This window comes from Aulonocara stuartgranti, assembly GCF_965226115.1.
Source record: "Aulonocara stuartgranti genome assembly, chromosome: 23".
NCBI classification, from domain to species: Eukaryota; Metazoa; Chordata; class Actinopteri; order Cichliformes; family Cichlidae; genus Aulonocara; species Aulonocara stuartgranti.
In genome coordinates, this window is record NC_138958.1 from 40,119,126 (window position 1) to 40,144,307 (window position 25,182).

Genomic DNA, 25,182 nt, shown 5'->3' on the forward strand with positions numbered 1-25,182 from the left:
TATATCACATTACTGATAGATTCAGGAAATTATTATTATGGGCTGGACTGTGTGTTATAATGAATTAACTGAGTTGTATATCTTTGGTAAGTCATGCCATACCATGTGAATTTTTTGCAACTGATGGCTTGATGTCAGTGAATTCTGCTCCGTTACAATAACAACAATTCAAGTTTCTGAGGCTGTGGTTTCATCGAAGGGTTAAATGGGCCATATATACTCAAAAAATTGAAATAAAATAGGACGAAATGGAAGAAAAACTTTTGACCTGCATTTAACTTTCGCGTAACAGCGGCAGACTGCGCCCCCTGGAGTCCCAGCATCTGTATGTGCCCGGAAAGAGAGGGAAACAGCTGGAGGTTTCAGCTGTCACCGTCTGTGTCCCTCAGTCAGGGCGTTGCAAGCTTTACCAAACAGGAGGGAGCCAGGCCAAGTTGTCCTTTTCTCATTATTTGGCGGACTAATGTTTAACCTGTCGTAGATATGGATTTCGACGCTTTATTTAACGAGAATACATTTCAGTTCTCGGATTTCCAAGAGTTCACGGTAAGTTGTTGAGCTAACACCACGCTAGCTAAGGCTAGGCGCTTTAGCTAGCGTTAGCTGACTTATGCGAGTAAACTTTGAAGCTCCTGTCCCAAAATATTGGCCGAGTAGGCGAAGACAGATGCTTTACTCTTCTGTGTGATACGTATTCACCTGTACAAATAGTCTTACCATGTGTAAATCTTAAAAACCTTAAGGTAAGCAAGCGTCCGTTGATAGCATAATGCTAGTGGTAGCTGTTATTTTAGACTTCCGCCGACGAGCTGCGGGCCAGCCCAAGCCTAGCAGCAGTTATGGTAAACAAGAGCTACTCTCTGCTGTTAGCATTTTAGCATTGGTTTAAATATGCTAAGCTTGTTTTTTTAATTTTTTGTATCATTTTTAATTGTTTTATTTTTCTTTGTTGATATCGCCTAGCAGCTTAAGTTCACCCAACAGTTTCCATAATAGTCAAGCTAATATACCTAATTTGGGATTTTGTGTTTCGTATAGTTTCTTCCTGGACACCAGAAATTGACCGAAAGAGTGAGAAAGCGATTATATTATGGCCTGGACAATGATGTTTCTTTAGATGCCCTTTCCTGCCCTGTTACAGGTAAGCAAAGCGTCTACTGTCACTTAAAGCTTTAGCCAAATTTATTATACATATAAAGTTTTTGGCTCTGCTTTAGAAGTAATCTGTTCCGGATGAATTCTTCTTTCTGACTTATTATAAGACAGTTTAATGTTGTTGTTAATATTATTTCAGGTGCTTAAAGCATAGTTTGTATATTAAACAATGTCTTTTTTTAAATGATCAGAACCACTGATAAAAGAGGGTTATAAAAATCACACTTGGAGCCCGCTTTCTTTTTGACTTTTTCTGACTTTCTGCTTTCAGATATTGCCGTCGAAATCTTCCAAAAGTCTGCCCCAAGCCCAATACGAAAGCTCCAGAAGAAGTATGCTGCCCATGTTGCCAGGTTTGTGCTGTACTAAGTAAAGGTAGACAGATATTATTCATTCTTTTAGAAATGGGCGATTTTCCCTAAATCATGTCCCTAAAACAATTTGTTTTTGTTTCAGGGAGGCCTGCATTTCTCCGTGTGCCATGATGCTGGCTCTTGTTTACATAGAAAGGCTTAGACATAGAAACCCTGAATACCTCCAAAAGATCTCCTCCTCTGACCTCTTCTTGATCTCCATGGTATGTTTTTAGGGTTCAGATGTCATTCTAAGTGAGATTTTGTTATGATTTATTATTTTTTTAAGCCAGCATAATGTCGAGATAGTGCCATGAAATACTGTAAACTTTTATTCATGCTTTAGATGGTTGCCAGCAAGTACCTGTATGATGAAGGTGAAGAAGAGGAGGTGTTCAATGATGAATGGGGAGCAGCTGGGAAGTTGGATGTCAAAACTGTCAACAACCTGGAGATGAACTTCTTGAACGCCATTGTAAGTGATTGTGTGTGCGTGTGTAAATAAGGTGTGCCTGCACGAACATTTGCTTCAAATGATGTGTCCAAACCTTCCTGTCATATCTTCAAGGAGTGGAGCCTCTTCGCTGACCCGAATGACTTCTTTGATTTACTAAGTCAACTGGAGACCAGGTTTGTTGTAACTCAACACTAAAATCCAGCATTTACAAGAATTTACATTTAGCCTACAAAACACAACAGGATTGATTAAAGCCTTTCATTTCAAATATATCTGTTTGTGATGTGTATTTCCAGCATTGCAGAGCGGCAGGGGATGAAACGCGGCTGGTTCAGCTACACTGACCTCTGTGTGCTGCTAGAGCACTCTGTATGGAGTCAAGCCCTCACAGCCATCTACCAGCACTTTACTAAGGTAGGAAGAGGACACATATTTTTACAACGTTAATATTTAGCCTTTATATTTAAGTGCTTTTTTAATTGATCCATTTTATAGTTTTACAACCAAGCAAAGTGCACAAAGTATTGAAGGAGACCTTTTATGCCCATTTCCAGTTCCATATTTTCTCTTCCTCGAAGGGAAGGAAGTACATATTAGGATCAGTTTGTTTGGTTGTCTGTCCCGGTTGTTTTTTTTTCCCCAAGGTCAACTTTAATATAACGCATTACTCATTATGGTTTCTCTGAGCTGTTTTTTCCCCCCAAAGTTAAAGGGCATGGAGAGAGCTCTTTAACACACTTTTTATTTTTTCAATACAATGCCCTGCGATGTCACAATGATCCCATAACAGGCTGACGTATTACAATAAAAACATCATAAAACATCAAAGTTTTAGTATAGCCCTTGCTCTTTAGGGGGCAAAAGCTATTTGGATATTTTTTACCTTCTTATGGGCCATCATGTGGGCACTCAGTCAATTTCTTGTCTGAAATAAGCCATCAGTTTGCTGTCCCTTAAATCCACTCTTTGTCTGATTGGCTGCACCTCTCAAACAAATGGTTTGAAGAAAAGGTAGGTGGGGCTTCGTTGAGCTGTGTGCCTGAGCTGACGAATATCTTTCTTTGCCATCGTAGACATCCAAGAGTACCGTCTCTTTTGGTTCATAGTGAATATACATAGGTTGACCTCATTATTTAAACTTTGAGCCTATTAAATATCAGCGTTCTTCATTGTAGCAGTGTATATGTGACAGAAAATAAAGAAAACATAATGGGTTTTCCTTAATGCAGTTCTGCGTTTCATCATAAGACTTCATCTCAATTCATTTTCAGGTATCCTGTATGCTTGGCCTGGTCTATCTAACCAGTGTGGCTGGCCTTATTGCCACCAGTGCTGTGATTCACCAGCTCAGTCTCTCTAGAGGAGGCCAGTCTCTTCTTCCACCAGATGAGATCAGCCTGACCCACTTTTTGGCTTCCAACCTGAGTCCAGAAACCTCTTCCTCAGCCCGCCGCCTCCCTTGTTGTGTTCTGGCCAACAAGAGTGTTAACCGTCAGACTGGCTCACCTGGAAGCAGGCAACACCACAGTCAAAGGCCTCCATTATCTTCCACACAAACATCTGTATTGTGTCTCTGGGGTTCCCTGCTTGCCTCGATGGGTCATATACATCCTGAAACGAAACCTGATGTGGAAGCCTCCCAGACCTGGTCTCCTGTGTCCTTCATCTGTCCTGGCTGTCTCGCAACACTCCCTCCTCTTGCTTGCGGGCTTCGAAACACCTCATCAGTCCTCCCTCACAGCCCCTTTGAAAACCATCAGCCTCATTTGTCGTGGTTCTCCTCCAGCCTCCTCGGTGCTACCAAGCCAAGTGTGGACTCTCATCTAGATATTTTTCCTCCTGTACAGCTGCGACCTTGCCACCCAAAGTCTATGCTGCCAGTTGACAAAGTCCAAGCTCTGCTTATGCCTGGCTAGAAATGGCAGAGCTTTTCATCCTGTAGTAATGGACTCTGGAAATGAAACCAGCATTGTTTTTGTCACTCATCTACTGCTTCAAGGCTTGTTTTTTGTTTTTTGTTTTTTGTTTTTTACATTTCCAGATCTAGAATACAGGAGAAAAGACGAGAGGAGTTGGGCACTTTTCCAAGAGGTTCACATGGAGGAAATTTCTATATAGTTAAATACTGCAGGGTAAATTTGATTCAATTCAAATACCACAATGCTTGATTAATCACAAGTGTTGTAAAGTTTGGTTCATTTAATTCTCTGCAGCAACTAAATTCACATTATCACCCTTCTGTTTTAAGAGTTCGCCACTGTCGCTTGCTGTTGTAGGGCTTTTGAATTGAATGTGTTCCGAGTTGCTGTGTCACAGCGGTAATTTTTAAAGTGGACATGAACCACTATATGTGTAAAGGCTAATTTACATGATGGAGTCCTGCTCTCAACAACTGACATGGATGTAATACTGTCTGTTAAGCTGGATTTACGAATTAAGTGAAGTTAAAGTTTATAAAACATGTTTAGCGCCATCTTGTGTCAATATAGACCGTGATATCGTCGGGTTGGTTGCAGTAAAAAAGACTTACATTAGTTTATGTTAGTTGACTAATAACTGAACCAATAACTCAGGGGAAAACAGGGTCACTAAAACTAAAAATCGGTTTGGGGGGTTACTTTTGTGCTGCCACTGGCTGCAACAATGAGTTTCATGCTAACAAATCGACTCCACTGTCACTCTCTGTCTCTTAAGCAGTAAGTGGTTTTAGGTAGTTTGGCTAGCTGCACGCAAAACAGGAAACTCCACCTGTTAGTTGTTATGTTTTGGTTTCTGATGCATTTTATAAATGAGAACAGTGTGGAGGAGAGCCTGTTTGAATCACCAGACTGACAAACTGGAGTCCAACACAACAGCTTTTTCTCACCAAGCTGTGCAATCAGCTGACAAAGCAGATGTTTGCAAGATGTGATCAGCGCTGTTTTATCTAATAAAATGTCCTGTCTTTTCCCAAGCACAGTTAAACAGTTTATATCACAGGTTACATCCACATTACAATCTCCTTCACTTACTTTTCCTCACTTGTAAGATTTTAAAAAATGCATAAAATAATGCTGATCACATCAGCTGATTGTGCAGCTTGGTACACACGACCAGACGAGGAAAAATCAGAGTTTCTGACTTCCGGTCGTCGGTCTGCTGAAACACCCTCCAGCTGACTCAAACAGGCTCTCCTCCACACTATTCTCGTTTATAAAGAGCTTTAAAAACCTGCCCTTACAGCTAGCAGGTGGATTTTCCCATTCGGTGCAGCTAGCCAAACAACAACGAGCCATTTACATCTTAAGAGATGGAGAGTTAAAGTAGAAAGTATAGCCTCATTTCTAACATAAATCTCATTGTTACAGCCAGGGGCAGCACAAAAGTGATCCCCTTAAACTGATTTTTATTTTAAGTGTCCTTATTTTCCCCTTAATTACTGTTTCTGTTACCAGTTAGCTTACATGAACTACAGTGACACAACGTTCTGTACTCACACAAGATGGCGCTAAACATATTCTAAAAACTTTCAATTTGGGCACTTTTTTTTTAAAGCCAGTTTCACAGACAGAGTTAAATCTATGTCAGTTTTTGAGAGCAGGGCTCAATGGTGTAAATTAGCTTTTATATATGTAGTGTTTCATGTCCACGTTAAGCTGTTCACATTTGGCAGGTTAATGAATGTGTGTGGTGGTTACCAAGCATATATGAAAGTTGAAAGTTTCATAGTAAGTTGTTTTATTTTTTTAATGAAGAAGGGACTTAAACCAGGCTAAATTTTCTTATTCATATTCGTTTCGTGTAGCCATATACCTTTCTTTGATGCAGCTTGAGGATTGCAATAGACACTGGTCATTCACATACACATACTGTTGGCACTGATAGCTAGTTATAAAATCCGGTTGTCTTCTAGGTTTGAGAACGTTCCACATCATGGAAGAGAAATGGTTGGACAGGAGACCAGACAGTTGAAACCGTGTCTTTGTGTTACTGTCACATGCCACACCGTTTCCACATATTCTGGTTATGGTGGCTGATTTTTGTCTTTTTTCTGTTTTACCAGATGTGATATGGCAACAAAATATAATACTTACGTCACTTTCCTGTAACAGGGTCTTAGCCAGGTGGAACACCTTTGTAAAGGATGTGTTCCTGTGATTTCATGCAGTCTCTAGCTTTTTTTTTGTTTGCATGTAATGTCTTAAAGGAAAATGTCAACCTTCCTTTGTTGCGGGAGATTTGCACTTTTTGGCTCCATTTTCATTGATGTAGAACATCATCTTGCATTGTTACTGCATTATTGTCATGTTTTCAACACCAGAGGGGAAATGGTTATTTTTATCTACACCGCTACAAATCTACATTTCCTTTGTAATTGAACCTTTAACAAATTGATCTGAATTTTGAATTTGATACACTTTGGATCGTGAACCCCTTAAATTTTGTACATGTTATAAAATGCAAATAATGTAAAATGTGTAGCAAAAAAAAGAATAAAGACCGCATTTGTTTGAGATACTTTGTATATAATTCTGTGTCAACATACAATGAAGCCACGCTGAATCTCAGTAAATGTGAAACAGTATGTTTGTTGTATGTTTGAACTTTTAACCTTTAAATGAGAGAAAACAGACTAAACCACTTCTGACCAATGTCCCAAGCATTAAATAAGGGCACCAAACTCAAGGAATTAACAAATGTTGTATCTAGACATAACAGACAACTTGAGTCACTTTGTTTGCAGCCTACTGCAAAAACACACTATTTATTCCCATTTCTTCTTACAGATATTAAATAGGGGTGCAACGATATTCGTATCGATATTGAACCGTTCGATACAGTGCTTTCGGTTCGGTACGCATATGTATCGAACAATACAACATTTGTAATTTCTTTTATCAATTTTCCTTCTGACGATGCTGTCTGTGTTGAGCGCTCAGTGAATCTGTGTTCGACTACTCCGCCTAGGCTGCACTGTCGAGCCCAGATCCACTGAGCGCTCAACACAGACAGCATAGTCAGAAGGAAGAGCGCAGGGCAAGCTAGCGAGACAGAAGTTAAGCTCTACTTGCAACAGGCAAATTGAACCTCATTCAGATCTGGCGTTTGGAATTATTTTGGTTTTCATGTGACGTATGACCCTGAAGGTAAGCGAGTCATGGACTAAAGTAAAACAGTATGTTGGATGTGCCATGCAATGCTCAATTACATTGGTGTGAACTAGTGTGTTAGCGCAGTTAGCTCGTTAAGGTGTTGGCCGTCTAGCCCCATGCACGGAGTGATCGGCGGTAGCTCGTTAACGGAGATTTGCCGTGTTGTGGCGTTAAGGTCATTTCAACGAGATTAACCTGAAAGCACTAGTGGGAACACAACGAATATGACTGCACATTTACGCCGACATCATCCTAGTGCAAAGACAAAAACAACAAGCATGCTACTAACTTTAGCCGAGTCATTTAGACAGCTGTTAGCACATGATTCTCCTTATGCTGCTGAGAATATAGCCCAGAAGAAGCGGATAGTATAGCTTTTATTTTGGAAAGAGACATTTCTCTGTAATAAACTCTCTTTTCCAAAGATGCATGATTCCTCAATCAGATACAGGGCTTGCAATATCGCTAGCCCGACGTCCTGGGGCTAGCGATTTTTTTCAGTCGGGCTACCAAAATCTTTCTCTTCCCTGCCCGTTGGGCTATTGTAGGAAAATATATGTCAATGCTTTTGCATTCTTTCAGAAATGTAGCTGGGTAATTATGTCATTGGCATCGGTGAGCCACTGTCAATATGTGACATATTGAAGTTGCGTTTGAATTTGCGCTTGTTTTTTTGCTTTCACTTTGCAATCGTGCGAACTGTGTATAGAGAGCGACAGCACTGATCTGTGAGTGATGATAATTTGTGCACCAATTCCTCTGACATCGTCTTATTAATTGTTAGCTTACTATGCAAACATGACAAGTGAAATCTCCCGCAGCAAGCTTAAACATGTGAGAGGTTGATCGCGCAGAGAATCGCTGAGCTTATGTGAGTGCGCGTGTAAAAGCAGCAGGATATATATTTTAGTTCTGCTGAGCCAAATAAGACAGGTCAGGGTGAAGAAGTGACAGCCAAAGAAAAGCTTACCACAAAACGGAGAAGTTATGACAAATCAGACTATAAGGCAAAAAGAAAGTGCAGCTTTATGGTTTCATGGACAAAAGAATTTCTGTGGCTGCAATATGACGAGCTAAATAACCAGGGCTGCACATAAGTGGTCCGCAGGTGCACATTCGCTGTCAAAATAAAAAACACGCACAAGGGTTAGGGTTAAATTTAAAAACTGTACTTTTGAGTTAAAATATATATTTATAATTTTAATAAATGACAAATTAAAAATGCATGAACATTTTTTTGTATCGAAAAAATATCGAACCGTGACACCAAAGTATCGAACCGAACCGAACCGTGAATTTTGTGTATCGTTGCACCCCTAGTATTAAATGGTATTTTGGGGTAATTCCCAAAGAGCTCTTACCTGAAATGTCTTGGCAGGGGGTGCAGTGTATCCTTAAAAATTTGAGGAAACTTGACAAGTGAAGGGGAACAAATTTGATTTTTCAATTATTTATTTATTTTTTGTTCAACTCATCCTCAGTATTTATGGAGGAGGTCAGGAAAGAGGTATAACAGTTAGTATCTATAGCCATGTGCAGAACACTCTGTCATGGTTTGGGGCTGCATTACAGCCAGTGGTGTTGGATATGTGGTGAAAATTGATGGAACATATTTTAATCCACCGTGCAATACCATCTGAAAAGTGTCTGATTGGCAGTGGGTTCATTTATCACAAACACACTGCCAATGCAGTAAAAGCGTACCTGGGTAGGAAAACACACGGATAAATTCGCCTACCTAGACCTCGGACCTCAACATTATTGAAGTAGCGTGGGATCATGTTGACAGAGAACAGAAGAAAAGGCAGAAACAATCAAAGAAGAGTTTTGAATGTCCTTCAAGAATCCTGGTGAATTATTCCTGAACACTACATAAAAACATGACAAGAACGCTGCCTAAGAGAGTTCAGACTGAATAAACGGTAGTCTAATACTGACCAAATATTGACTTTCGAGCTTCTTAGAATTGTACAAACTATTTTTGCCTTATATTCTGTATTTCCATATATATATATATAAGTATGTTTGTATATCACACTTTCCTGGCAAAATATGAAGAAATGAGGGTTTATGGGATTGCACTAAGTGATCCCATAACAGTTGAAAAGCTATTCCATGTTTTTAAGGGCCAGGATAAACGTTTTGGATGAGCATTTTTACAGAGGGGGAAAACAGATGTCTGGTTTTGGTTGAATATGGGATGTCCCTCCCCCCTGACTCTATGCCAAGCTTCTCTTACCCCTCCCCTACACTCCTGGCTTGACACATACCATTTGAGAACTCCTAATATAGACCCAGCTGCTTTGTAGAAAAGGCTAACAAACGGTCTCAGTTTCCTGCTTTGAAAACCACTTTTTCATGGACACAAGACAGAGTCATGGAGCCTCGTTCACAGGTGAAATGTATATGATTGGGGGTGTCTGGGAGGTTGATAATATTTTTGAAACCAAGGAAATGAGTAGCCATGGGGATTTTGTTGACAGTGATATATGTTATAGGTGTCATTCCCAGAAAAGAAGCAGGAAATACAGAGTCAAGGTACAATGCCTGGCAGTTGTCTGGGTTTGGATCTGTGCATGGAAATGTGCATATGTGTATTTGCATTTGTTGGCTTTGTGCTGTTAGCACTTTCCTTAATTTTGTAGCTGTGTGTGTGCACGCATGAATATGTCCTCGTCTATAACTGCTGAACCCTGTTCAAACAGTGTGTTGTGACCAGCTGGTGTATTTTCTCCTAGAGGCTGATGCCACAGTCTACATGAAATTCATGAAAAGTCACCGCTGTTATGATGCCATTCCAACCAGCTGTAAACTGGTCATATTTGATACCACACTACAGGTGAGCCTGAAGCTTTTCCATGAGCTGTTGCACATCTAGACTTTCATATTGAATTGTCACAGAGTAGTGTTATTTACCTGTAAAACATCACTGACTGAAAAATCTTTAACCCCAAAAGGTGAAAAAAGCCTTTTATGCACTGGTGGCAAATGGCTTGAGGGCTGCACCACTATGGGACAGCAAGCTGCAGAGATTTGTGGGTAAGATGACGGATTAATGGGACAGATATGGTAGACTGGGCTCACTCACTGGTAATAATGGGAATGTGAATCCTCCTCTGCCACAGGTATGCTGACTATTACAGATTTCATCAACATCCTTCACTGCTATTACAAGTCCCCCATGGTGAGCACTAAATTCCCACAGTTTGAAGCCACTCAGGTTGGACGCCCCTACTGTAGAGTTAAACAAAGGACTCGGGGCTACAATCAGCCCAGGAAAAACTCCAATCTGGCCCACTGGACGTTTTAGAAACATGTGAAAGAGGGCATACATTTCTGACTTTTAACTTTCGTAAATTTTACAACTTGTCCTACGGATAAAGACCTCCCGCACAGCCATTCATACTACACCCATGTGACAGATAAACTATTAAATGACAGAAAAGTTCCTATTTTCTTGCTAGCAACTATAAAAATGCCTGTCGTCTTTGTTTTTTTAAGGTTCAGATGTATGAGCTTGAGAGCCACAAGATAGAAACATGGAGAGGTGATTCCCTTCGAAGTAAATATGCAAGCAGGAATGAATGGCATCATCTGTGCCCAGAGGTCTATGAAATTCATCTGAGCCGTTTCTCTCCTCTTCTGTTTAGATGTTTATTTGCAGTATTCCAATAACTTCCTCATTAGTATCTCTCCAGAGGCCAGGTGAGTGGACACAACACTCTGAGGCACCTCTGTTTCAAATTCCAGTTGGCAGGCATTCCTCTTCTTATCTCTTCTCCATCCAGCCTCTTCGAAGCCATCTATTCCTTACTCAGATACAAAATCCACAGGCTGCCCGTAATCGATCCAGAGTCTGGGAATGTCCTGCACATTCTGACCCACAAAAGAATCCTCAAGTTCCTCCATATATTTGTGAGCAAAAGCTTTAGTTATGATGTTTTTTGTAGCCTTGAGTACCATGATACTTTGTTTTTCAAATATGAGTGTTTGGATTTTTTTAGGGGAAAAAACCTCCCAAGCCTGCATTCACAAAGAGGCCGATCCAGGAACTTGGGATAGGAACTTTCAGGAACATCGCCACTGTCCAGCAAACTGCATCGCTTTATGATGCCCTCTCTATATTTGTGGAGAGGCGGGTGTCTGCGCTGCCAGTGGTGGATGAACAAGGTACATTATACTCAGCTGTCGCTGTCACCATGTATATATTCTACAAAACCACAAGAGTAGCTCTGCACGATTCACTGGTCACAATAATGCTTATCTGCCTTATATTGAGATGGTGCCGTTGTCATTACCACTGCTGCCTCACAGCCAGAAGGTCTTAGGTTTGAAGTGAGCAGTCAGCCAGAGGCATTTCTGTTTGGAGTTTGCATGCTTTCCCTGTGCTTCCCACAATCCAAAGATAGATTGATGCTTCTGATTGCCTGCCCCTTGTAAACAATAGCTTGAACAGCAGATGGGTAAGTCCTGAGGGACATCCACTGTATATGATGTCATACCGTGAAGAAAACCCTACTGGAAAGAATAATTTACGCCAGTCTGAAGCCTGAGCTTTTGGCTCACAGTGATCACTTGTATATACACTTATCAAGGCTGACTGTGTGTTGGACCCAAATGAAGGACTTGGAAACTACGTTTACTCTAAGAAACAGCTTTACTGCAGAACTTAAACTGAGTACAAAATAATCCAGATCAAAACCAACCACTACAAACCTTCAAGGAAGTGTGCAAGGGAGGACACAATGACCAGCAGGAAACCGAGGACTTAAATACTCACCAGGTAATTAGGAAGATGGGGAAACACCAGGGAAGACAGCCACAACAAATCAGGATAACAAAGCAGGGGAATTAAAACAATATGAAGCACACAAAACACTATCAAAATAAACGCGGGCACACACAGAGAGACCCATAGGAACTTGACAAAGAGATAGAAGATAAACAAACATGGAGATAAGGTAGAAGGAACAAAATGGAAATACAAAAGAGGAAATCAGAAAGCCAGGGAGACGGAACACAGAGTGACAAGGCAGACCCAGGGACATGCCGGAGGAACAGGAAGGGAGCACAAAGCACGATAACAAAACATTGCGTAACCTAGAAGAACAAGAAGATAAACAGAGACTAAACAGACGGTATAATAATTTCCAAAGGAAAATATTGACTATACCAATATCCAAAACAGCTCGATTAAAACATAAGTGATCCTCACCAAGAACACAAAGCCCTGGATCCAAGACCCAGGGACCATGACACCCCCCTCATTTGACACTTTGGCCATGCTTTAATGTGTATCCACCACTGAAACAGTGTACACATGACAGAAAAAAACTATAACAATAAAGACTGTTAGACTTGTAACCCGGTTATTACATTGTCAAACTATTTGTTTTCCCAGGCAAAGTGGTGGCACTCTACTCAAGATTTGATGTCATTGTAAGTACAAATCTAACGTGACTATATTTATCACTCCACTTATTTTCCTTAAATATCAAAGCACTGTTCACACACACACTTTCCCAGATACCGTTTTTGATCCATTGCAGAACCTAGCAGCCCAGAAGACCTACAACAATCTGGACATGACGATGCAGGAGGCTGTTGAAAAGCGGATATGTTGCGTTGAGGGAGTTATTAAGTGCTATCCATATGAAACCTTGGAAACCATTATAGACCGTATAGTTAAAGCTGAGGTAGACTTTTTTCAGCCTCTTTAAGATTTATCGTGAAATTATGAGGTCAAAGGATAATAAAAGAAAAGTCCTTTGTGCTTATCCCAGGTCCATCGGCTGGTCCTGGTGGACAGGGCTGATGTGGTGAAAGGCATCATCTCTCTGTCTGACCTGCTGCAGGCAATGGTCTTAACCCCTGCAGGTATTGATGCCCTCTTGTCCTAGCACCAGGGGAAAGAGGGCCCCCCTCCCCTCCTTTAGCACCTGTGTAGGCTTGAGTCTTGGCAGTGCACCCAGGCAGGTTGGCTCATGACCCTCTTTTGTGTTTGTGCTGTTTGACTGATGCTTTGTTTCATTTTCTACATACTCCCAAGATCAATTCTAAGTAGTGTGATTACAAATGTTCTTTTTTGTTTTACAGAAATTGGCATGTGACTGAAATGAGCCCTCATACCAGGAAGAAATAATCCCCAACTCTACTGCTGTTTATATGCTTTCTGGACCCTAATGCCTCAATGCATCTGCACAGCTCCACAACACAAAGCAGCATTTGATCAGTAAATGTTTACTGATTTTGATAACATTTCTCAATTAAATTTGTATTTAAGCTTGTTGTGTTGTCTTTTCAGTGCCTCGCCTCTAAAAAAAAACCTCAAGTATTTGGCCTTCAATTTATCTCACAGATTTTCAGTGGCAAGTCACTCCAGTTTTTGATACTTGAAAAAGCTCTGATAACTTTGTATATCCATCTCCTGCTTTGTGAGCATCAAAAGCTCTTTTTCCTCAAGTCTAATTTCCTTTGGGTTTTTTCTTAATGAAATTTTAAATCTGTTTAATCTTTATAAGCGTTGCTATTTAAAAAAGAATTCTGTCATGTGCAAATACAAATAATCTGTTTTCTAAAAACAACTAATATGAAACGAAAATAAGCACGTGCGTGAGGAAATCTTGATAAAAAAAAACGTTAAATTTAATAGTTTAAAATTGTATAAAATGTAACAATCAGTATCTCTAACCACGGGGTGGTACTCTTTGGCTTTCTTTAACCCCGTCTTCTCTACACAGTAAACAAGGAAACACGTGACTCTATTTTTTCTGTTGACGGGCCGTATGATCCGTCCGCCCATCTGTGTACCCGTCTTTGCGACGGACTGGGATCGGAAGAGGAGTTACCTTCAAAATAAAATACACTCGCAGGTCACAGTCTGCACCCACACACACACACATACACAAAACATAATCAAGTGTTTGTGCAATTGTTATAGGAAATGGAAATGCATCTGTATAACTTCAGGTATAAGTTGGCGTTTATTTATGTATTTTTTTTATTTATTTTTGCAGTTTTGCATTTTTCTATTCCGTTTAGTTAAATTTAGCTATCAGAGTTTCACGGCACGTTTCAGTATCACCTTTATTTTAGTCATTTTATTATTATTAGAATATCTTATGGCGGTCTTCTCGGAAGCAAGGTCAATTTTTCTTTTAACATAAACTTGACAGAAAGACGCGACTGTACTCGCTGCTCTTTATCAACCCACTTTATTTTGAAAGTTTTAACCGGAAGCTTTATCGTTTTCACTCTGCCCTGCTTGACCCTCATCTTTCCATATACCCCGTGATCTCCAAAACAACATAACAAAGTGGGGAAAACATGGCGAGCGGAGAGGAGGCCAGAAGACGCCCCTCGGTTACCTCCTCTTCGGTCGGCCTGGAGGCCCTGTTCCCTGCGGGGACGTCGGAGCAGGCGTGCGGGGACGGAAACCCGGAGCTCGTTCGCCTGCGGGAGCGTCTTCAGGGTTGGCTATCGCAGTATGAACTCCTGCTGCTGTGGGTGCAGAGGCTGCTGGTCTGGGAGAGGCCGCTGTACAGCATCTTTGTCGCCCTGACACTGAACACATTATTCTGGTAAACGTCGAGTCTGCGTTTAATCACGCTTGTCTCTCACACTGATAAGGCTGCTTTGGAGTGCATTGTTAGCTATCTGGCTAACGTCAGCGAGGGTATTACGAGTGAATGTCAAGATAAGTTAGCTAATCCCACGTCTTTAGCCTAATGCTAACGAAGGTTGCAAGCCAGTTTAAACTTCCTTTTCGGCACGGCATATGTTCCCTGCTAACTATAAGGAATTATATTATATAGATAAAGGTTATTTTGAGGTGTCACACCTGTTAATACCGCAATTCAAGAGAAGACGTAAAGATGAGTGGCTCAGGCCTGGTTGACCAGCTGTCAGTTTGCTGTCTGATTACTTTCCCTTGGCTCATATTCAACCACAGCAATAGGGCTTTAATAGATTCCCCGTATTTGAATTTATATACATGAGTGTGTTTGTGTTTCTGCAGGATCTTGTCCTCCACCTCCCTGCGGCCTCTGTTTCTGATAAGCGTGTCCCTGCTGGGGCTCATGCTGCTGGAGAGATGGAAGCCCAAGTTACCCATCATTACTGGTAAGGTCTCAAAGTAATCACAATGATGCCTTCCTCTAATAGTTCGCGTAATGTTGTCTGTCAGGTATTGCTGACAAAGCTAAAATTCTATTCAAGTTGAAGTTGTTCCTCCACTCACACACATCGTGTGATTTCTGGTATTATTTTAACTGAGTAGTCAAACATCCACAAAATATGTTACAAGGCTGAAAAAATTCTGTTAATATTCAATGTGAGAATCATTAAAATCTGAAAAAGTTGTGATGCTGTTTGAAAGTGCAAACCAAACCTGCATGCAGTGATTTGCAAATCTGCCCAATTTTATTCACAATAGAATGTAGAAACATGTTTAGGAAAAATATGAGCTCCTTTTGAGTTTGATGGCAGCGACGCGTCTCACAACTGTTGGGACAGGGGAAGGAAAAGGCTTTAAAAGGAAGCGGTCCTTAAAAAGAAACAGCTGGAGGAACTTTTTGCAACTCGCTGCATTCGGTTTATATTTTACACAGCGGCCCAACTTTTTGTGGAACTGGGGTTGCAGGAGAAAAAAAAGATGTTTCGACAGATTCTTTGCTAATTGTGGGTTGTTTTTTGTTTGTTTTTTGTGTCTCTTCTACAGTTCAACATGTAGACGCTCATCCTGCACAAAGGTTTGTAGTGTAATAAGTTGATTTTGTTTTCTTAAGCAGTGATTTTTCCTGTGTTAATGTAGTGTAAAAGTCATCCATTAAAGTCTGCCCATGTAGGATGTTATGACCCGTTTGTCACACAACACTCTGTGATTATAATTAATTTCAGGCTCCCTGCCTCATTTAGTGTGTTGTGTTTGTGTTCACTTGTGTGCATCTGTCTCCCTCCATCATCATTACGCAAACATGAAATCCTAACCTGCACCTTTGCTAACATAAGTACAGCCTGAACTGCTTCAAATACAGATCTGTGTCCGTCACAGGTGTTGAATTTTTTTTTCTTCCCGTGTGTGCGTGTGTGTTCTTGTTTGATCATAGTGAGACAATGAGCGCGGAGCAGCGTCTGCTCAGCATCCCCGAGCTCAGCCACCACCTGGCTGAGAGTTATCTGACCTGTTGCATGTATCTGCAGGAGATGCTGCAGTACAAACGACAGAACCATGGCAAGGTACGGTGCTTTGGTGTGACCATGGAAACGCATATGCACACATGTTATTGGGGTGAATCTCTAATAGTCCAAGTATAAATGTTTATGCGATTGTTGTCAGGTTGTGTTTTTTTTCTTTCTTTCTTTCTTTTTAAGAAAAAAGCCAATTCTTCTAGCCATCTTTCCAGCTCTGTATTTTTATTCTCAGACTTTAACAGACGAGCTTTGCATGATTATTTACAAAGTTCAGAATAGTACTTGTATAATGTATTACAGTGGGACTTAGTTCTTAGTTCCTCTCAGTTTGTGCACTGAAACTTTACTTACTTTAGAGCCACCCACCCTTCAAGCCAACTTTCTGACTGAAAACCCTGAACTGAAAAAATCTCTGAACAATAGGTGCGTGGGGCCCTCTGAGAGCTGTATCCCTGAGATGACCTTGTCAGGGATATCCGCTCAGTATCTGAGTGATTAGTGGAGTCTGAAGCTCAATGGGACTACTTGTATATATGCTGGCCTCATTACTTGAAGGATTGAGATTCATATTCAGGTTTAAGATGAACTAAGCTAAGACTGTCAATAAGGAGAGGCAAATTTAGCGTAGTCATGAGAAGTGCTGGGGTTGTTACACAACAAAAGTAATGTATTAGGAATTGCTTATTACTTTTAGTAATGCAGCATATTACTTAATTATTCCTCAAAGAAAGTAATTCATTACACTACTCATTATTTTAACTTTCTTGTTACTCCATAAAACGCCCCTAAACACACACTCATAATCAGCAACTTACAATGTAAAGGTGAGGATACAGTTCATCACATCAGCCCAGATCCCTGTCCGAATAAGGAAACACACACAATCTTTATATTTTAGTTTTTATGTGTAAACACAAAGCCAACAACACAAAGAAAAGTTGAAAACCAGCCCAAAGAGACTTTTAAGCAACTGCCACAATGATTCCGCTGTAGAAATGTGTCCAGATGCAAGCCTGACTGCTGCCTTTGTTACCTGATGAAGTTCAGGTTTTAGCTGCTGGGCTGAGGTCTGCATATACTCAGCTATAACGTCCCTCTGGGTTCTTGGCTAGCTTTGTGTTAACATGCTGTATGTGCAGGTCTTGCAAAGAGACAATGTTGCATTAGCAGCATAATGCAATTGTTTCTGTCCTGGAGACAGTTTCCACTTCACTATCATGTTCTTGTGCTTTTGTACATTAAAAATAAAAGTAACGTCCACATCTCCACTCCTCCCCTTCACCGTTTTCCTCTCGCTAAATGAGTCTGATTGTAGTGCAAGACTACAGCAAGAAAAAAAACGAACACATGACTTGGACATTGGACTTTGGGAATCTCAAACAAGTAATGTAGGCTTAACAACACATTAAACAACTCCTTAAATGTCCTTTTAAAGTGTTTTCGATCATATGACAGAATTAGAATATGTCTGAAAGTGCACCTTGGTTACTTTTTGGAAAACTCACAATGGCGGACTTCCAAGGTAAATCTAGTCACATTTACACATTACTTTCAACACGGCACAATTCTTAAAGAATGCCATTGTGTCAGTTAATAGACACGCACGAGATTAGACTGTGATTGTTCTCCCTTCTTGAGCGAGTTGCTCAACTAACTGAAAAACTGGATCCTTTTGGAGAAATAACTGAAAAAGCTTCCAGTTTCTTTCTCATCATTCTACTCTGCCCAAACCTGTCTCGTAGAATCAGTCCTTTGTGGTAAACAGATTTTTTTCCCCCCTGCAGTGAACATGACATCTCCAATATTAGGCTTTGGCCACATTTCACCCAGAACTTGACATGTTTTGATAACAGAGCTCAGATAACAGAGAGATGTGTCTAATGAAAATGAGACCGTTACCCTGTGGTGAAGTTAGTCTGTTGCTTCCAGCTGTTTGCAGAAGTCTTTCTCTTTAGTTTTGAGTTGTAGGTATTTGCACACGTGGCACAAAGTCGATAACCTCATTAATTACAGTGAATTATCTTCAGTCGTTACAACTTAATATCCATCATAAAGACTGAATTGTAAATAGGATTGTGGGCGTTGTGTGAGGCGAGTGAAGTGACACACACAGCCAGTGTTTTTGAGCTGCACTGTAATAATCACCTGATTCCTTTGCACAGCTTTACTAGTGTTTGGATGCATTTCCATAAGTACATGTCGGATGCAGGACCTTTTAATCATGGGTTTAAAAAAATAAAACTCATGAGTAGTGCTGTTATTCCTTTCAGCGGTGTTTTGGGGGAAAAGTCAACTATATAAATAGCATCACACTAACCGATTGGTAATGCTAGTGATATAAACTATCCCACTTTTAGAAACGGCTATAGTAAAGTGTTCTCTATGACATAAATACAGCACACACTGAAGATATCTCTCGCTTTCTCTTTTTTCCAGTTCTGTGTGATGATGTGCAGTGGCTGTTTTGTTCTGGCTGTGGTTGGACATTACGTACCAGGAATCATGATCTCCTATATTATAGGTGAGCCATAACAGAGGGTGTCTGGCAGTGAGTAATAATAGGAGTCAGTGCAGTAATTAAAACGGCAACAACAAAAAAACCCATGTTCATTCTCCACGCTGCTTTTCAGCGCTGAGCGTTCTGTTGTGGCCGCTGGTGGTGTACCATGAGCTGATCCAGAGGATGTACACCGGTCTGGAACCGATCCTGATGAAACTGGACTACAGCATGAAGGGAGACACGGAGCACCGCAAACACGACAAGAGGAGTGAGTGAGAGAGCCACTTTCAGCCGCAACGTGCTTTCAAGTGAAGTCGGCGTCGATGTAGCTCACCTTTCTTTGTCCTCTCAGCGATACCCAACATCAGGGGCTCTGCACACACAAACAAAAGGAGCCATTGTAAAGCCGCAGTTTCCCTTGGTTACTTGATTCTCATACCGCTGTCTTTGAATCACTTCCTTTAGTGGTTTGTTGTTGTTGTTGTTGTGGTGTCCTTCATGGCATGTTGAAAACACGTGTTTGTGTGTGGGGGGGTTTTAAACAGAGATAAAGAAGGAGGTAGAGGAGGGGGACGAGCCCAGAGCTGAAACGGAGAGCGAGAGCGAGGAGGAGCTGTCCTGCTTTGCTCCAACGGTAAGGACCCACACCTGCAACACAACCCACAATGCACAGAGAGTACGTATATGCAAGTGTGCCGCTTTAAAGTGTAAGACTAGCAGAGGAAGCTGCAGCAGCAGCACAGTGTGCTGAAGTCAGCACCGACCTTTATGAATGTGGTGACGTGTTGATGGGAATGGAGCTCTGCGCTGTGCCAAATGACCTGAAGGATTATCTTTCCAGTACAACTGCATTCCATTTGCGCAACAGCAGAAAGTACACGGTTCAGTTCAGTAACTGACAGTGTCATGTCAGGTATTCAGTCGCTATGCTGTGAATGAACACTTGCAGGGCATGGTGCAAACGTAATAAAATAAACAAACTAGTATAATCTGGATTACTTCTACGAGCTATGAAGGTTATAGTCCTTGTAATAAATTCAAACTTGTTGCATGTGGAGTAACCAGAGGAGTCTGGTTATACTTATCTTTTTCAGGTTTTGAAATGTGGAAAATAATGCGTCATTATTTTATTTATTTTGTTTTCTTTGGTCAGGTGGATGTGAAAACTACGGCTCTGGCTATGGCCATCACAGACTCTGAGCTGTCAGATGAAGAGGCATCCATCTTGGAGAGTGGAGGCTTCTCGGTGTCCAGAGCCACCACTCCTCAACTCACCGACGTCTCTGAAGGTAGTTGTCATGTGTCAATGTTGAACTTTGATTAAAGCTATATATATATTTTTTTATGATCCAAGTTGACAGCACGACACAGCTGCTACATCCATGATCTGAATCTCCCGTTCCCCTGCATCCCAAAGGTGCTCTGTTGGTTTGATATCCGGTGACTGTGGAGGCCGTTTGAGTTCAGTGAACTGTCATGTTCAAGAACTGAGTCTGATATGATTTCAACTTTGTGGCATGGCGAGTTATCGTGCTGGAAATGGCCATCAGAAGACGGGTACAGTGTCGTCACACAGCGATGGACATTGTCAGCAGCAGTACTCACATGTGGATGTGGTGTTTAAATGATGATCAGTTGATACTAAGGGGCACAAAGCGTGCTAATAAAATATTATCGTTACACCACCATCTTTGACCTGAACCACTGATAAAAGGCATGTGGGATCTATGCTTTCACATGAACTATGACCCCACCATTCTATTTGTGGCACTAGAAATCAAAACTCATTTGACTAGGGAACATTTTTCTAATCTTCTATATCAGTCAACCTGCCGAGGCACCTGACGAGGTCTTCTGCTGCTGTATCCCATCTGCTTCAAGGCTAAACATGTTTGCTTTCAGAGATGCACTTCTGCATATCTTAGTTGTAACGAGAGGTCATTTGAGTTACTGTTGCCTCCTTATCAGCTCAAAGGAATCTGTCCTCAAGTTTCTTTTTTCACTCAGAACTGCCGCTCACTGGATTTTTTTTTTTTCATTTTCAGCCCACTCTCTGATTGTTTGGGAAAATCCCAGTAAATCAACCGTTTCTGAAATAGACCAGCCCGTCTGGCACCAACAGCCATGTTCAAAGTCACTTAAATCACCTTCTTTCCCCATTCTGCTCAGTTTGAACTCTAGGAGGTTGTCTTGGTCATGTCTGTACGCTTAAATTCATTGAGTTGATACTGTTGGACAGGCTGATTAGATAATTAGGTCAACAAGCAGTTGAAGAGGTCTATATAAGAAATAAATTTGGATAGTGAGTGTGTGCAGAGGTGTGTGTGCTGCTCTGTGCAATGTCATTCACCAGTATCAAATTTTTAGAGATGCAGACCAACAGAATTAGCGAAATAAAACAACAAAACTCTCTCTTGGCCAGACCGAGTGTCTTTCCTTTGCTCTTTTCAAAGAAAGTATGACAGTATGTGGGCGAGTGTTCCTTTTGGATTGTCGTGCTTCTGTGCATCAGATTGTTATCATAAGGGCAATGTCACCTCATCCTCTCATCGTTAAGATATCACTGTGAAAATTAAATGTGCACGACTTGCATTTATTTATGGTTTTATACTGTCTCTTGCCTACTGCAGATTTGGACCAGCAGAGTTTACAAAGTGACCCAGAGGAGTCGTACCTGCGGGATCTCCCTGAGTTCCCCTCAGTGGAGGAGTTCCCCTCCATTGAGCAAAGTCTGCTTCACTTTCCTCTGCGAGGTTCAGGCCAGGCAGAGGGAGCCCAGGCTGACACTCAGTCCGAAGGGGAACCATTGAGCCCCGCCAGCCTCCTTATCCAGCACCTAGCATCCCCCCTCCATTTTGTGAACACACATTTCAACGGACACGGTCGACCACCTGGGGGCGAAGAGGGCGCGGTGCCTGTGGCGGGCGTGGATGGGGGAGGAGAGAAGACAGAGCCTGCAGTCACCCAGGGTGCACAACGTTCCTTGGAGGCCCTGAGCGAGGAGATAGTGAGCACTGCCATCTCCACTGTCGTGCAGAACACTCTGTCAGCCCTGCTGCGTTCCAGCGAGGCCAGCGAGGAGCCCTCTCTGGCTGAGTTTCTTCCCAGCGAAACCCCACCGGGCGCTCTGGAGACACCTGCCGACACCACTGCTAACACTACAGTTACCACGGCAGAGGAGCTCGGTCCTGACGAGGAACCAGATGAGGCGATCACAACGGAAAGTGGCACCGGCGAGGAGTTCCCCGACGACACACTAGTTCCGACCGAGGAAGAGGACTTTGAGCTTTTGGACCAAAGTGAACTGGATGAGGAGTTGGACATCAGCCCTGAAGGACAGGTGGCGGGAGAAACTCCAGACACACCTCCATCCCCTCAGCATCAACCACAGTCATAGCTGCCCTGCTGCGCCCCTCCCCCAATGTTTTGCTTTTATTTGTATGTTAAAACAACATTATATTCATGCATACAGCTATACAAAACCCATTTATCAATGAGTTTGGAGTTAAAGGGTGTTGGTCAGTGATTGTGTGGCAGATGGTTGAGATACTCGGTGCGTTCTGCTTTTATAGCCTCACGTCAGAAGAGTCTGTTAAAGTCTTGGGAGTCGTGTCTACACCAGGACCATCATTAGCTTCTATCGGGCAGCGTTCATAATTACACAGCTTTACTTTACAATTAAATGCACCATTTCATATTGCATTTATAGTAAAGAGGTTTTGTGTTATGCTGAGTGCTCCCCTGACAGGAGTGTATTCAATGAAAAGCAGGTTTGCGGCTTTAATTAAAAGTTTAGAAACTTTTTTTTTTTCTTTTAAGAACACGTTTGATTTCAGTCTCTTTAGTACAACAGTGATGCCTTTATTTTGTACCACGGCTAAAAGCATCCACCTTGTTTTTTCATTCAGAGGCAGATGTCTATCTATATAGGTGGCGTTAGGAAGAGTTGGAATGTTGGATTAACTGTTAATATATGCTATAAATTATTTAATTTAATGGTCAGTCGATGAAACTTTATAACTAAAGCAGAGGGGGAATTTAAGAGTCTATTTTATCCCTTTGGTTATCCATATAAAGATTGTATGTAAATGTTTTAACGACAACACCAGGTTTGAATCGTAGTTGCACATTCCCACAGTTAGACGAGTAAAACGACACCAATCCGCGTCCACACCTTTAGGGTTCAAAGTTAGAAATTCCCATTCAGTCGTTGCTGGTTTTTTCACTCGTTGCCTGAAAACGGATTCTCTGACTTCATTGGATGTTGACAGCCAGTAGATCTTTACCCACATGCGAGTTCTTTAACGTGACACGATAAGAGAAGTGTTCCCAAGTTTCCTCTGTGTGATCAATGCCTCATTTTTATTTACATTTGTAAGTAGGATTTAATTTCATACATCCACGTGTAATTGAATTTGTTATTTATCTACAGACCTGTTAGATATGCCCGTGTACTGTTTGTACAGTGATTACTGGGATCTGTATATTTACCAAATAACCTCCTTTGTGCCATGACAAGTTCATGCATGCCATGCATCACGCATGTATTTAACATCAATATTTGAGGTTGATTTTTCAGTTTTACTAGAGCAGAATTTTTTTCTGTTCTTGTAGGGAATAATACTGTCATTCTGCGTCATGTACCTGGGCCAATGTTTGGGATCTGTATTCAAAAACAAGATGGGGGAAAAAAAAAAAGATCATCAACAAGAAATTTAGCACCTTGTTCGACTGTATGGAAAAGCCGATTTTGCTCTTGTGAACCACTCAGCATCCAAGTCTCAGGGTTGGGTTGTACAAAGTGAACATACCATTGCGCAAAATGTGTCTGTTTCCCCCAACTTGTCGTAGTGCACTGCATTTGTACTAACCTTCTCCTCTTTTTCAGTCAGCGCCTCCTTGTGCATAGTGTAGAAATGCAAAAAGTGTACATTCTGCATGTAAAAACGGCACCCTGTTCAAGTTCTCCTTGTCGGCTGACAAAGTACTGCACAATTTGTGAAGAAGAAAAAAAAAATCAGTTTGAATGTTTCAGGTTTAAAGAGTGCATTAAATTCAGCTTGTTTAATATTTCATTATCAGTGAGGAGAGTAAACGTTTTGATGTGTCCTTACTTTTAAAAGGCCAACCATCTGTACGTGGAGATGGACGGTGAGCGGTGACGTCGGCTTTAGAGAACGATATTAACTGACTAGTTTGTGTACGGTAGTACTGTGATTTATGTTTAAAATCCTGCTTAAACGTTAAAAAAAAAAAAAAAAGTAACTTACTGAACTGTAAAATTTAAAAAAAGGAATATATTTTCTAATTTCTCCTTTTTCCATAAAGTACTCAGTTTGATCTTTTATGTCTAAAAATATAACCTCTGGACGTGTTTCACAAAGCGGGACGGGTTTAATGTGATCAGACTGTGATATAAAACTGCAACTGCACATGTGAAAATAAAAGAACAAACTGAAACAAACTTAATATGTTGCAATGACACGTATCTGGATTACTACCTTTAATCATTAACTGGTCTTCAAATTCTGTTTTTAAGAGTGTCTGTTACAGTATTGTGCAAACATAAATGGAAATGCAGTATATAACAAGCTTGAACGTCAATATTTGGTATGACCACCTTTATTCTTCTGCACATGCTGAACTCTCTTAGACAGCTTTCTTGTTATTTCTTTAGTCTTCAGGAATAGTTCTCCAATGGAGGACATTCAAGGCACTTCCATTTGTCACCAAGATGATCCCATCCTGCTTCAGTAATGTTGACGTCATGGCTCTGGGGAGGCCGATCCAAGTTTGGGATCATTGTCACGCTGAAAAATGAAGCTGTTTTCGCTAATCGGATACTTTCCAGATGGTATTGCATGGTGGAACAAAATCTCATGATAGTTTTCTGCGTTCATAATTCCAAAATTTCTAACAAGCTTTCAAACACCACTGGCCGAAATGCAGCCCAAACCATGACAGAACTTCCGCTGTGTTTTACAGATAAGTGTAAACACTCATTGTGACCTTAAGTATACTGTATATTATTGATCATTTTTACCATAATTCCACATTTGGATTCATCACTCTATCAGACCTGTTGCCACTGATTTTCAGTCCAGTTCTTGTGTAATGTGGCATACCTCATCCTTTCCCCCTGTTTCTCATTATTAAGAATGGCTTAATGAGGCCGGCCTTCCACTGAGACATTTCTGATGAGGCTTCAGTGAACAGTAGATGTTTTGGACTGAAGAGCCAGATGTATTTCTGCAGGTCATTGCTTGATTTTTCCTATTTCTTAAGGTTATGGTACTGTTCATCGCCTGTAGATATTTGTTATGCCTGTCACTTCTTCCTTTTGTCATTCACTTATCGAGTTTCCTCAAATATTTGAAAGAAATTTTACATTTT

At 41.1% G+C, this 25,182-nt stretch overlaps 3 protein-coding genes across 8 annotated transcripts; all 3 read left to right on the top strand.

The window, feature by feature from the left end:
- The first annotated feature begins 290 nt into the window (after positions 1-290).
- On the top strand, positions 291-6,458 carry cnppd1 (cyclin Pas1/PHO80 domain containing 1). The gene is made up of 8 exons (XM_082524122.1): positions 291-546; positions 1,039-1,141; positions 1,427-1,508; positions 1,612-1,732; positions 1,855-1,983; positions 2,077-2,138; positions 2,262-2,379; positions 3,237-6,458. Exons 1-8 carry the CDS (start codon positions 484-486, stop codon positions 3,879-3,881), a joined length of 1,323 nt encoding a protein of 440 aa, XP_082380248.1. The 5' UTR covers positions 291-483; the 3' UTR covers positions 3,882-6,458.
- Positions 6,459-6,746: 288 nt separating this feature from the next.
- Positions 6,747-13,383, top strand: prkag3a (protein kinase, AMP-activated, gamma 3a non-catalytic subunit). Of its 6 annotated transcripts, XM_082524126.1 has the most exons (13): positions 8,600-9,492; positions 9,596-9,635; positions 9,836-9,936; positions 10,055-10,136; positions 10,223-10,281; positions 10,599-10,659; positions 10,748-10,802; positions 10,886-11,012; positions 11,102-11,267; positions 12,499-12,536; positions 12,647-12,793; positions 12,881-13,073; positions 13,194-13,383. In XM_082524126.1, exons 1-12 carry the CDS (start codon positions 9,475-9,477, stop codon positions 12,995-12,997), a joined length of 1,011 nt encoding a protein of 336 aa, XP_082380252.1. In that variant the 5' UTR covers positions 8,600-9,474; the 3' UTR covers positions 12,998-13,073; positions 13,194-13,383. The 6 variants fall into 6 exon arrangements, with proteins under 6 accessions (XP_082380253.1, XP_082380254.1, XP_082380249.1 ...); XM_082524127.1 differs by lacking the exons at positions 8,600-9,492; positions 9,596-9,635 and adding an exon at positions 6,747-7,091 and having other exon boundaries at positions 9,838-9,936; XM_082524123.1 differs by having other exon boundaries at positions 8,598-9,635; positions 9,838-9,936.
- Positions 13,384-14,194: 811 nt separating this feature from the next.
- retreg2 (reticulophagy regulator family member 2) lies at positions 14,195-24,258 on the top strand. Its single transcript, XM_082524121.1, has 9 exons — positions 14,195-14,677; positions 15,115-15,218; positions 15,817-15,847; positions 16,205-16,334; positions 18,726-18,810; positions 18,920-19,057; positions 19,335-19,423; positions 19,943-20,078; positions 21,420-24,258. The coding sequence occupies exons 1-9, from the start codon at positions 14,424-14,426 to the stop codon at positions 22,184-22,186; spliced, it is 1,734 nt and encodes a 577-aa protein (XP_082380247.1). The 5' UTR covers positions 14,195-14,423; the 3' UTR covers positions 22,187-24,258.
- The last annotated feature ends 924 nt before the right edge of the window (positions 24,259-25,182 follow it).

What these genes read in the sequence shown, in the direction of transcription:
- prkag3a (XM_082524123.1), top strand. Translation starts at nt 9,456, where the DNA reads ATGGACACAAGACAGAGTCATGGAGCCTCGTTCACAGGTGAAATGTAT. An exon ending in CAAGCTGCAGAGATTTGTGG is followed by an intron (nt 10,137 to 10,222) that starts GTAAGATGACGG and finishes CCTCTGCCACAG; the next exon opens with GTATGCTGACTATTACAGAT. An exon ending in TCAAGTTCCTCCATATATTT is followed by an intron (nt 11,013 to 11,101) that starts GTGAGCAAAAGC and finishes GGATTTTTTTAG; the next exon opens with GGGAAAAAACCTCCCAAGCC.
- cnppd1 (XM_082524122.1), top strand. Translation starts at nt 484, where the DNA reads ATGGATTTCGACGCTTTATTTAACGAGAATACATTTCAGTTCTCGGAT. An exon ending in ACCTCTTCTTGATCTCCATG is followed by an intron (nt 1,733 to 1,854) that starts GTATGTTTTTAG and finishes TTCATGCTTTAG; the next exon opens with ATGGTTGCCAGCAAGTACCT. An exon ending in TGAACTTCTTGAACGCCATT is followed by an intron (nt 1,984 to 2,076) that starts GTAAGTGATTGT and finishes CATATCTTCAAG; the next exon opens with GAGTGGAGCCTCTTCGCTGA.
- retreg2 (XM_082524121.1), top strand. Translation starts at nt 14,424, where the DNA reads ATGGCGAGCGGAGAGGAGGCCAGAAGACGCCCCTCGGTTACCTCCTCT. An exon ending in CAAGTTACCCATCATTACTG is followed by an intron (nt 15,219 to 15,816) that starts GTAAGGTCTCAA and finishes TCTCTTCTACAG; the next exon opens with TTCAACATGTAGACGCTCAT. An exon ending in ACTCACCGACGTCTCTGAAG is followed by an intron (nt 20,079 to 21,419) that starts GTAGTTGTCATG and finishes TGCCTACTGCAG; the next exon opens with ATTTGGACCAGCAGAGTTTA.